This window comes from Pongo pygmaeus, chromosome 19, assembly GCF_028885625.2.
Source record: "Pongo pygmaeus isolate AG05252 chromosome 19, NHGRI_mPonPyg2-v2.0_pri, whole genome shotgun sequence".
Classification (NCBI taxonomy): domain Eukaryota; kingdom Metazoa; phylum Chordata; class Mammalia; order Primates; family Hominidae; genus Pongo; species Pongo pygmaeus.
In genome coordinates this window covers 18,632,527-18,645,536 of record NC_072392.2, presented here as the reverse complement: position 1 = coordinate 18,645,536, position 13,010 = coordinate 18,632,527, and the positions used below count along the sequence as shown (strand labels likewise).

Here is a 13,010-nt window from a genome sequence, read left to right as displayed (position 1 = left end):
CATGGTGGCAGGCACCTGTAATCCCAGCTACTGGGGAGGCTGAAGCAGGAGAATCGCTTGAACCCAGGAAGCAGAGATTGCAGTGAGCCGAGATCACGCCACTGCACTCCAGCCTGGGCAACAACAGCAAAACTTCATCTCAAAAAATAAAATAAAATAAATATATTTTTAAAAAAGTTTATCCTCTGGTAGAAGAGGAGAAGCCATTTCACATTAAGCCAGCCCCCTAACCCTGTTTTTCCACATAGGAGGCCACCTGGCTCAGAGGACTCTGGCCTTTGGCAGCCACTGTCTGAGCTGGGAGCTTCACCACCCACCGTGAGGGACCATGGCAAGCCTCCCATGACCAATCCAAGCCCAGGTTTCCCTTGAGTGGAATGGGGGTGATGAGACAGGCCACCGGAGGTTACCTTCTGCACAGAAGCGAGACCAGATGTAAAAGTACAGGGCCCACTCAGGGCCGAGGCTGGCGGCCCCTCTACTCTGTCTGCTTAATGTCAACTAATACAGGTCCCTCTCTCACCATTCACTCTCTGGAGGGACCCTCCTGGATGCTGGAATCTGAGGTCAGGCAAGCCCTGGGCAGCAAAAACCATCTCATGGCAGGAGGGGTGGAAGTTAGAATGTCACAATGCGACTGTGGTCTCTAGATCCCACAGTAAAACGAAATAGCCGGCAGCTGCTCCAGTTCCCCAGATCCATAACTCTTTTCAGGAGGGTGAAATGTCATTCATTCTTCAATTAACAAGTGTGACCTGAGCCAAACTCAAAAGGCACTGACAGCTCACGTGCTCCAGCAGGGGTGGGCGTGGGGCCCGTGGGTAGGACCGTGCTTCTTAAGGCCCTGCTCGCCTCCACGCTGGGCTGCCTCTTCTCACTCCTCTGCTGGTTGTGAGCTTCACCCCATTTTCTTTTTTTTGAGATGGAGTCTTACTCTGTCACCCAGGCTGGAGTGCAGTGGCGCGATCTCTGCTCACTGCAAATTCCACCTCCCGGGTTCACGCCATTCTCCTGCCTCAGCCGCCTAAGTAGCTGGGACTACAGGCGCCCGCCACCATGCCCGGCTATTTTTTTGTATTTTTAGTAGAGACAGGGTTTCACGGTGTTAGCCAGGATGGTCTTGATCTCCTGACCTCATGATCCTCCTGCCTCAGCCTCCCGAAGTGCCGAGGGATTACATGCATGAGCCACCGCACCCGGCCCAAACCTGGCTAATTTTTTATTTTGTAGATATGGAGTCTCACCACATTGCCCAGTTTGGTCTGGAACTCCTGGGCTCAAGTGATTCTCCCACCTCGGCCTCCTCCCAAAGTACTGAAACTACAAGTGTGAGCCACCAAGCCCAGCCATCCTCCTTTTCTTTACCTTTACCTTCCAGGGCCCAGGACAGAACCTGCTAGGTGCTACTGTGTCTCTGTGTAAATACACATTGTATTTTGAAGACAATAGTAACAATAAGCCAGCCAACCTTCACTCGGAAGTGAACTAGCTGCCAAGCTCTGGCAAGGGACTTGCAGGAGACAGAACAGAGTGCTCATGAGACAAGGACGCCCGTGCCACGGCGGGCAGCCATCTCTCCTCGCTGAGCGCCACTTCCTAGCCTGTGAGGTGGGAATGGTAGAGGTGCCATGGGACGCCAGGAGGATTAAATGAGAAAGTGCAAGGAAGGCACTCAGCGCAGCGCCTGGCGGGGGGCATGGCTAGACAGACGCTGGCTGTGACAACCGTGTCATCGAGTCCTGGTGACAACCCTGCGAGGGACGGCCACTCTTCAGATTAAGAACTGAGGTGAGCGGCCAGGCGCGGTGGCTCACGCCTGTAATCCTAGCACTTTGGGAGGCCAAGGCAGGTGGATCACCTGAGGTCAGGCATTCAAGACTAGCCTAGCCGACATGGTGAAACCCCGTCTCCACTAAACATACAAAAATTAGCCGGGCATGGTGCTGGGCGCCTGTAATCCCAGCTACTCTGGAGGCTGAGGCAGGAGAATCGCATGAACCCGGGAGGCGGAGGTTACAGTGAGCTGAGGTCAAGCCACTGCACTCCAGCCTGGGCGACGGAGCAAGAATCCATCTCAAAAACAAACAACAACAACAACAAGAAGTGAGGTGAGGTATGAAGCAAAAGCTGACAGAACTAAAGGGTGGAAAAGACAAATCCACAGTTCTTGTTAGGGCCCTCCATGGTCCTGTCAGTGACTGAGAGAATCAAAGCAGTGGACAAGAAGGCTGCTGGAGCTGGCAAGGTCACCAAGTTTGCCCAGAAAGCTCAGAAGGCTAAATGAATATTATCCCTAATACCTGCCACCCCGCTCTTAATCAGTGGTGGAAGAACGTCTCAGAACTGTTTCAATTGGCCATTTAAATTTAGTAGTAAAATACTGGTTAATGATAACAATGCATCGTAAAACCTTCAGAAGGAAAGGAAAATGTTTTGTGGATCACTTTGGTTTTCTTTTTTGCCTGTAGCAGTTTTAAGTTATTAGTTTTTAAAATCAGTACTTTTGAATGGAAACAACTTGACCAAAAATTTGTTGGGCAGGGCGCGGTGGCTCACGCCTGTAATCCCAGCAATTTGGGAGGCTAAGGCGGGCGGATCACGAAGTCAGGAGATCGAGACCATCCTGGCTAACACAGTGAAACCCTGTCTCTACTAAAAAATAAAAAAAATTAGCCGGGCGTGGTGGCAGGCGCCTGTAGTCCCAGCTACTCGGGAGGCTGAAGCACGAGAATGGCGTGAACCCGGGAGGCGGAGCTTGCAGTGACCCGAGATGGCGCCACTGCACTTCAGCCTGGGCGACAGAGCGAGACTCCGTCTCAAAAAAAAAAAAAAAATTGTCACAGAATTTTGAGACCCATTAAAAAAAATCTAATGAGAAAGAAAGAAAGAAAAAAAAAAGAAAGAAAGGAAGAGAAAGAAAGAAACGCAGGTGGAAAATCGGGAGGACGCAGCTGACCTGAGCAGCGCCATCCAGTGGCTGGACCTGACCACAGCACACGGCAGCCTTGGGAACAGCCTGGAGTCTCTTTGGTGTCACCAAAACAGATCACAGTTGGGGCCATCAAACAAACCTTAGATTTAAACGAATAGAAAGCATACACAGTATGCTCCCAAACCACCACAGAATTAAACTCGAAATCAGTCACAGAAAGCGATTGTGGAAAGAATGCACGCGAGGGCCAAATGGGAAGTCTTGGGAAATCTAGAAACATTTTGAACTGAATGAAAATGAGAATAGAACACATGAAACCCTGTGGGATGCGGCTAAGGCAGGGCTTCTATTAGTAAGGAAGAAAAGTCCCAGGTCAGGAATATAAGCTTTGCCCTTAAGAAATTAGAGAAAGAGTGGCTGGGCGCAGTGGCTCATGCCTGTAATCCCAGCACTTTGGGAGGCTGAAGCAGGCAGATTACTTGAGGTCAGGAGTTCAAGACCAGCCCGGCCAACATGATGAAACCCCGTCTCTACTAAATATACAAAAATTAACCAGGCATGGTGGAGGACGCCTGTAATCCTAGCTACTTGGGAGGCTGAGGCAGGAGAATTGCTTGAACCCGGGAGACGGAGGTTGCAGTGAGCCGAGATTGCACCACTGCATTCCAGCCTGGGCAACAGAGGGAGACTCCGTCTCAAAAAAAGAAAGAAAGAAATTAGAGAAAGAGGAATAAGTTAAACCCAAAGGAGGCAGGACAAAAAAATTAAAGATAAGCAAAAATCAATCAAATTGAAAACAGGAAAACAATAGAGAAAAAAAATTACACCCAAAGCTGGTTCTTTGGGGAAAATTTTTTTTCCCAATAAAATTGAGAAACCTCCAGCCAGCCTGACCAAGAAAAAAAGAGAAAAGACACAAAATATCAATATCAGAAATAAAAGACGGGACTTCTCTACTGACCTCACAAACATTAAAGTAATAATAAGGGAATACTATGAATAACACAAATTAAGTAACTTAGATGAAATGAACCGATCCTTGCAAGACACAACTGCCAAAATTCATTCAAGAAATAATCCTTTATCTTTTAAAGGATTTGAATTTATGGCTTAAAAACCTAAAAAAAGAAAGCCTTGAGCCCAAATGGTTTCCTGGATGAATTCTGCCTAACATTTAAGGAAAAAATAATTCCAATTCCACACAATCTCTTCCAGAATACGGAAGAGGGAGGCAACACTTCCCAACTCACTGTACTACCCTAACATTAAAACCAGGCCAGGTGTGGTGGCTCACCGCCTGTAATCCCAGCATTTTAGGAGGCCAAGGTGGGTTGATCACTTAAGGTCAGGAGTTTGAGACCAGCCTGGCCAACAACCCTGTCGCTATTAAAAATACAAAAAACAAAACAAAACAAAACAAAAACCGGGTGTGGTGGTAGGTGCACCTGTAATCCCAGCTACTCAGGAGGCTGAGGTGGGGGAATTGCTTGAACTCGGGAGGCGGAGGTTGCAATGAGCTGGTATCACGCCACTGCATTCCTGAGTACATGCCTGACTGACAGAGTGAGACTCTATCTTAAAATAAATAAATTAATTAAATCAAATAAAACCAGATAAAGAAAGAAAATCCCCCCAAAAATTAGAGCAAATCAAATCCAGCAATATATACAAAGGATAATAGGTCAGGACCAGCCAGGGATCACCCCAGGAATCCAGAGCTGGTTCAACATTCAAAACATCAATGTAATTCATATTTACAGCTTAATGAGGAAAAACAGTGTCATCTCAACAGAGGCAGCGGAAACAAGCTCCAAGAGTTTCTGTCATTGTTTTGATGAGCAGCCATGGAAAGCCTCAACCCTGCTCTGTCTTGGCTGTTGCCAAAATTACTGAAGACAAAATGTATGGCCTTGAAAACACCACAGAGTAACTCATCTAATATAATGGCCTAATGTTTATTTCAACTAAAGTAATACAATCAAAAGATTTTTGGAAACGATTTTGGATAGAGGCAAACATTTTTCCCTGAAAGGCAGTCAAGATACCCCACATCGGCCATTGGAGTTTTGCCTCCAGGGCCTTACTTGAGTGCCCATATTACAGACAGGGACCTGTGTCCCCTGCCCCAGATCTCTCAGCCTTCTGAATACAAGGGCTTTGCCTTCTTAAAGACCACCCTCAGGTGGGCTGCACTCGACACTTCATAAAGCTTCTCTACACCCCTCATCTCATTCTGTTCTTCACAATAACCCCCTCACTGTCCCCATTCTTCTTGACACCAACACCAAGCTGGAGACATCATCACTCACCCGCTCTGGTGAGCAGGTGATTCGCTATGGAAAAGGGACCTGAGACCTGGGCATGTGCCCTTGCTCTGATGACCTCAGTGTGCTCTGCCAGCCTGGGTGCCCGCACCCCTAGGCCCTACTGGAGCCATCTTCTGAATCCTGGAGGTGCCCCTGCCTGTGGACATTAAGATGCAGACCCTGCTCTCGTCCACCTGCCACCCCACTGCCTTCAGGCAGCTACCCAGCTGAAGAACAAGGCTCCAGAATCCCCTGACAGGGAGGGCAACAAGGAGCAAAAGGGCCTCAGTCAATGAGGCTGCAGTGGGCACACTCCTCACCCTAACTCCTCAGCCCAACAGCTGATTTTTTGGGTTGTTTGTTTTTGTTTTGAGACAGAGTTTCACTCTTGTTGCCCGGGCTGGAGTGCAATGGCGTGATATCGGCTCACTGCAACCTCCACCTACCAGGTTCAAGTGATTCTCCTGCCTCAGCCTCCCGAGTAGCTGGGAGTACAGGCATGCGCCACCATGCCTGGCTAATTTTTTCTATTTTTAGTAGAGACGGGATTTCTCCATGTTGGTCAGGCTGGTCTCCAACTCCAGACCTCAGGTGATCCGCCCGCCTCAGCCTCCCAAAGTGCTGGGATTACAGGCGTGAGCCACCGTGCCCAGCCCAAATGGCTGATTTTTTTTTTTTTTTTTAATTAAAAACAAGCAAGATTCTGTACCTGCTGAAGCAGGCCTAGAAAAGAGCTGGTGGAGGTCGAGGTACCCAGAGCAACACTGTTTGGTATGACATGGCAGCCACTGGTCACAGGCAGTGCTACAAGCTTGGAATGCCACAGGACAAAATATGTCTGATATATATTTTGATAACAATAAAATATATTATTAAAATTATTTTTTCTATTTCTTTGCTATTTTCCATTTCTTCTTACTAATTTAACATGGCTACTAGAAAGGTTTAAATTATGCATGTGGCACACGATGTTTCTACTGGACAGCACAGCAGCACAGGGCTAGCACCTGAGATCCTGCAGCTCAGACACCCATAGGGTGAACAAAAACCTTGCAACTCTCCCAGGCCAGGGACTGACATATTTTAAAACCGGAGATTTCGATTGAGGAGGGAGTAGAGCTACCACATAAGCAAATATGTAATGTTGTATGTTGTATATTGTATGTTTCTTTCTTTCTTTCTTTAAGAAAAATCCCTTGGCAACAGGAAGCTTAACTGCACCAACAAGGACAGCAGAAGAAAAACAGATTGTTAGTCAACGAGGGTCACCCTGACCCGAACCCCAGCCCCAGCTCTCTCCAGCTGCACAGCCCTGGGGAGAAAGGAGAAAGAGCAGAAAAGCCCATTCCTCACACACCCAGTTAGTCTCCCCTGCCCACTGGCAGGTCCCTAGCTGGGTCTGCAAAGGGACACTGCCCTCTTGCATTCTGCCCCCCTTCTACACGGCTCCCCCACCCACCCTTCTGCACAGTGGCTTCTGAGGGCGCCCCTGGGGATGATCATGACCTCCCATCTTGATCTGAGGATTATCAGATACAGGTTCACCTGGTGAAAATGCAGGAGCTGTAGGGGTAGGACCCATCACTCATCTGACTGCATGCTGTAATTCAATGAACAGTTTACTAAAGTAGTAGTCTTCTTCCTGTCCTCTGCTGAGCACCCAACTGGCCAGCGGTCCTGTGCTCCCTCAGGGCCAGTGGCCCATCTCCTCCTGTGCCTCCTGGAGGGCTTCGCACCTGCCTCCCTCCACTGGGGAATCTTGCCCCACTGACTGACCTTTCGGCTCTCAGATCCCAGGTCCCTCCCTCGCAGATAGGGCAACAGGCTCTCTTGGGATTTCAATCAGCTACTTCCCATCAGCTACTCTTCAAAACACTAACTGGTGTTAGCTCCTTCAGAGAACTCTCTGGCTTTCCAGGCCTACAATCTCCCTCTCTAGAATGAAAGCTCAGTGACAGACATGCCCTTAACCTTCTGAGTGACACGAGGCCCTCAGTACGCCCTGAAACAATACTGGCTGGATCAGTGAGTGAATAAATGCACATGTGAGTAAGGAATGAAGGGAGCGAAGGAACTGGATTAGAAGCTGTTTGGGGCAGAGATGTGCCTTACAGGCTTCATGAAGAGTGGGTGATGAAAAAGGTAAATGGAGCATCTAAGAGGAAGCTTTGATAGAAGGGAGAATGCAAGAGAGGTTGGAAATTGGAATCCACTGGAATTGGGAGCCTGGGGAGATGCCAGGACAGGCACTCCCTGGCCTAGGACTCTGTAGAGGGCAGCCTCAGCAGGCAAGCCAGGCCCCCAGCTTCTGCGGCCGGTCGCACCCATTATGGCCCCGAAACGGTTGGGTGGTGGTCTACAGCCTGCTCAGGGCCGGCTGGGAGAGAGGCAGGGTCCCCACCACTCTCCTGCCTCTGGGCAAAAGCTGGCCTCCTGACCCTGGAGGATGGACGGGAGCAGGGGCCACACAACACACTCCCAAACATATAATCGGCCTCCTTCACCCTCGCCCACGCTCAGTCACACACAGCCTCGGTCATACACACTCACACTCACTCTCCCGCACACTCTCAGAGCATCACATAATTTCAGTGAGACACACACAATCCCAAAGACTAACTCGCACAACCTCTGAGACTCACACAATCTCAGGGCCACACACAGGCACACAATCAGACGAGTTCAGGAACGCCCCCGTCTCTGACACACGCAATCTGAGGTTTACATGCGCCCGCACACGCACACGCACAGACACCAGCCGGCGCTCCCGCAAGCGGCGCCCCGCCCCTGCCACGCCACGCCTCCATTGCCTGGGAACTGGCGGCCCCGCCCCGCAGCGTTTGAGGCGCCGCACGCCTTCACGCCCCTCGGGCCTTGCAGATCCCTCTCCCAGTTTCCGCGGCGGTCCGGTGCGGTCAGTACCTGTCTAAAATCAATATTGCCGAGGCCTCCGCAGCAGTCAGGCCCCGCCACCGAGCTGCTCGTTGCCTCGGCTCCCGGGTTCCCAGATCTCTTCATCCGGGGGCCGCCTCAGGAGGGACCACGCGGGCCCCCCCTGCAGCCACGCGCCCCCGGAACCGGCCCTATAGCACCGGGTAAGTGCCGCCAGCCGGGGCGCTTTCCCGGTGACCCCCAACATATCCCGGCCTTCTGGGAAATGTAGTTCCCCGTCACCGCGAAGCGCCTCTTTATCTGGGGGCTCGCGACAGCGTCTAGAGGAGCCGAGACTACAAGTCCCAGTGTCTTTCGCGGCAGAGCCTGCCGGTTCCGCTGCAGCTACGTGGCAGTATCCCCTTGGATCCGGCCTCCGGCCCAGTGCCTTTGGTCGCCGGCTGCCGCACCCGAGCCTTGAACTGACCTGGCGTCCCTGCCCTTGCCTGGCGGCGGTGGGGCTAGAGGCCGGGGGCCGCGGGTCGTAGCTATAAGCACCTTCCCGCGCAGCCTCCTGCGGACTTGGACTCGGCCCGGGTCAGACACGCCCAGGGCCCCCCGCCCTCTTCTGAAATTCGCTTTATTCTGGGGGCTGTGCGGGACGAGCACTGCCTGGAGCTTCCCGCCCCCGCGGCGCCTATGCTCTTTAGCTCGGCCAAAGACCCCTCCTCCACTCATTTTTTCCTTCATTCATTCTCTCATTCACTCTCGAGTATTTTCTGAACCAGTCTGTGCGCTGAGGGTACGGTAGGGAACAACACAGAGTCCCCCGCCCTCGCTGCCTCCTGACTGAGATGAAAGACAAAATGTGAATAAAGGGTTATAATATGGATGAGTACTGTGGTGGAAAAAACGGGGTGGGTCAAATGGTAGGGAGGGATGCTGTCTTAGAATGTGCAGGGGAGGTGCCAGACATGCCAAGTGTGAGGGCAGGGCAAACAAGGGAAGACGAATGGTATGTACAAAGGCCTGGAGACAGGACGGGCACCTAAGGAACAGAGAAAAGACCGGTGAGCTGTGGAGTAGTGATGGAGGGGGTCAAATGGAAGAGAATAGTTTAGATGATCGGGTCCCAAAAGAACCCCTTTTGTAGGCCGGGTGTGGTGGCTCACTCCTGTAATCCCAGCACATTGGGAGGCCGAGGTGGGCGGATCACCAGAGGTCGGGAGTTCGAGACCAGCGTGACCAACACGGTGAAACCCCGTCTCTATTAAAAATACAAAAAATAGCCGGGCGTGGTGCTCGCACCTGTAATCCCAGCTACTCAGGAGGCTGAGGCAGGAGAATCGCTTGAACCCAGGAGGCGGAGGTTGCAGTCAGCGGAGATGGTGCCATTGCATGCCAGCCTGGGCAACAGAGTGAGACTCCCTCTCAAAAAAGAAAAAAACCCTTTTGTAGCCAGGTGTTATGTAATATGGGGAAATAGACTGAGAGGTTCCAAGATTTGCTCAGTCACCCAGACTGCTGGGGGCCCAGGCAGGACTTCTGCAGTCAGCTGCTTCCTGCTCCACATAGCCCGTTTCTCTCCACCTTGGCCCACAGCACCTACCAGTATTGAGCATTTACTGAGCAGCCACTGTGTGCTGCTTTAGAGGTAGTCCCAATCTTCACATCGCTAGGATGGGGCAGGCCAACCGAGGAGACAGGAAAGACACTGGCTTTGGAGCATGCACTAGCTCTGTGACTGAGCCCACCTTCATTTTCCTCAAAAGTAAAAGGGAAATACATGTTGGTAAAACTCATCACCCAGGAACTGGCCTGTGGGAAGTGCTTAGTAGGCATTGGCCCCCGGCAGGGCTGGGGACACAGGCTCAGGGCTGGTTCTCTGACTTACCACTGTTACTAATGAGTGTCGGGAGCCTTTCCCTGCTCAGTGTCCAGGCAGAGCTGCTAGAGGCAGAGCCATTTCTGAAGGAGCCCCCCGCAGCGGGAGGGCTTCTAGCAAGCCTTTCCCCTCCGCCTACCACACATCCACTTCACTGATGTTCCAGTCTTCTGACCTAACTGGTCACTCCTGTTGTTTTGTTAAGCCCAGAAAACAAATTTTTGTGTTTGCTTTATCTGAGAACAAAGTAAGGCAGCCGTAAGAGGTCACACCAGAACTGATGCAATCAGATCCTCTACTCCAGCCTACCCAACCCGGGCCCCCTTCCTCTGTGAAAAGCAAACACCCCACCCAGGAGACAGACTTGCAGCTTGAAACAAGTCAGATAAAAACCTCCTGCCTGGCTCACGCCTGTAATCCCAGCACTTTGGGAGTCCGAGGCAGGTGGATCATGAGGTCAGGAGTTCCAGACCAGCCTGGCCAGCATGGTGAAACCCCGTCTCTACTAAAAATACAAAAATTAGCCAGGCATGGTGGTGCACACCTGTGATCCTAGCTACTAAGGAGGCTGAGGCAGGAGAATCACTTGAACCTGGGAGGTGGAGGTTGCAGTGAGCCGAGATTGCACCACTGCATTCCAGCCTGGGCGACAGAGTGAGATTCCATCTAAAAACAAAAAAAAAAACCCCTGCCAAAGATACTTTGGGGCACAAGTACTTGCCTGAGCCCTTCGAAAGCTCCCAAGTCTGAGAGCTTGTAGAGAAATTATCCAGGCCAACCTCCCTCACTGAAGCATTCCTTCTGTGCCATCTTGGGCAAATGGAAAAGTTGGTTCTGCTTACGTGCCCCCAGTGATGAGAGGTTCCCCACCTCTTGAGGTCACCCGCTCCACTGATGGACATGGGTCCATTAACCCAAAGTCATGATACCCATTAACCCAAAGTCACCCTTGCTGAAGCTTTAACAAACAAAAGTTCCTTTCTACCTTCAGGGTTATCTCTCTTTGCCCCTTGATTGAGCTCTTCAGATATAGGAAACCATTTATCACGGAACAGCTCCCAGGGCAAACCTCCTGATGGCCTCTCTTTTCTCTAACCCCACCTCCCTGGCTCCTGAATTCTGAATCAGGCTGCAGAAACTCCCAGCAATCATTAAAATGGGGTTTTAGTGCTAAAATTAACATGTGTTTATTGGGTGCCTTTGGGTAAAACCTAAACCTTTCCCTACTCTGAATCTATTTTCTGTTCATAAAACATAATGATATTTCTATCATAGAATATTTATTGAGTATAATATCTCTTGAGTGAGGCTGTTGTGAGGATTAGAGGTAATAACTCGTACAAAAGTGCCTGGCATACAGTGCATTCTAAGAAAATGTCCAGGCCGGGCGCAGTGGTTCATGCCTGTAATCTCAGCACTTTGGGAGGCCAAGGCAGGCAGATTGCTTGAGCCCAGGAATTCAAGACAAGCCTGGGCAACATGGCAAAACCCCATCTCTACAAAAAAAAAATACCAAAAAAAATTAGCCGGGTGTGGTGGCACGTGCCTGTAGTCCCAGCTACTTGGGAAACTAAGGCGGCAGGATCACTTGAGCCCAGGAGAGAGAGACTTCAGGGAGCTATGATTGCGCCACTGTACTCCAGCCTAAGTGATGAGAGTGAGACCCTGTCTCCAAAAAAAAAGAAAGAAAAAAATGTTTCCCTCCTTTCTATATAATTGAGATTTGGTGGTTAAGGTCACACTCATGGACATGCTGCTGGGATTTAGGATACCACTGGGGGCCAGGAGAGCTGGCTGACAGCTCAGGGACCTGCCAGAGTTCCTGGGAGGAGATGGGTGGGAAGGGGCCAGGATGGGTGGCCAGAGCTGCTCCCCAGATAGCACGTACTGCAGGTTATCAGAAACCCTATTGTCACTGGGAGTGCTTTAAAACCAGGAAGGTGGTGAGGGGCTATGGCCGCAATGCCCAGCACCCCCTGCATAGATTCAGGCCTGATTGCCCTCATCCTACCCCGGGTGGCTCCAGGAACAAGAGGGTAGCCAGGGTGGGAGCTGGGGCAGGGGAGAGGTCATCTGGAGATGTGTGCCCTGATCACAAGTTCCCTCCCCACTCCCATCTGCCCTGAGCTTTGGAAGAAGCCCCTTCCCGAAGGACCTACTACTTGCTGGGAAGAGGGCACGGGAGTGAAGTCACCTGAATCCAGTTGTCCACAGCCTAGGCCAGCCTGGGAAACACCAGCAAGGATGTTGGTGCTGGCAGGGCCTCACTGCCCCTGTGTCCACAGTGTCCACAGAGCACAAACCCCTGCCTTCCTGCTGGCCTCCAGAGGTCCTAAACACCCCAGGTATACACCCAGCACAGGGCATTTTCATGTGCTATGTCCTCCGCCTGGGTTGCTCTTCCCCGCATTTCCTCCCAGTACCCTCCTCACCTCCTCTGGGTTCTGCTCAACTTCCACCTCTCCACCCTGTTGAACATGCTGACTTCCCCACGCTCGCCATGGGCCTCTCCCAACTTTATTCCTCTCCATGGGCCATATCATTTAACAAATGTATTTAGTGCACTTCTTTATTTTGTATAGTGTCATTCCCTGTCCATCCCCCATCCCCTATAAGGGGAACTTCAACAGGGCAGAGATTTTTTGTTTGTTTTTTGAGACAGAGTCTTGCTCTGTCGCCCAGGCTAGAGTGCAGTGACGTGATCTCGGCTCACTGCAACCTCTGCCTCCCAGGTTCCAGCAATCGTCCTGCCTCAGCCTCTGGAGTAGCTGGGACTACAGGTGTGCACCACCACACCCAGCTAATTTTTCTATTTTTTAGTAGAGACAGGGTTTCACTATATTGGCCAGGCTGGTCTCGAACTCCTGACCTCAGGTGATCCACCTGCCTCAGTCTCCCAAAGTGCTGGGATTACAGGCGTGAGCTACCACCCCTGGCTTTTTTTTTTTTTTTAAGAGACTCCTGGGTTTAAACTCCTGGGCCCAGGCGATCCTCCTGACTCAGTCTCTGGAATAGC

The 13,010-nt window shown here is 51.1% G+C and overlaps 1 protein-coding gene across 2 annotated transcripts in view; it reads right to left on the bottom strand.

Annotated features, from left to right (window-relative positions):
* The window catches only part of PEMT (phosphatidylethanolamine N-methyltransferase), an 87,424-nt gene extending 77,358 nt beyond the window's left edge, over positions 1-10,066 (bottom strand). Inside the window, exon 1 of one of the 2 annotated variants that reach the window (XM_054459201.2) lies at positions 10,004-10,066. Coding sequence is in view for 1 of the 2 variants with exons in the window: in XM_054459200.2 (XP_054315175.1) it covers positions 8,161-8,256 (96 nt within the window). In the remaining variant the exon portion in view is untranslated. Of the gene's footprint in view, positions 1-8,160; positions 8,395-10,003 lie in introns of those variants that run through there. The other variant, XM_054459200.2, reaches the window with a different exon arrangement.
* Positions 10,067-13,010: the final 2,944 nt, after the last annotated feature.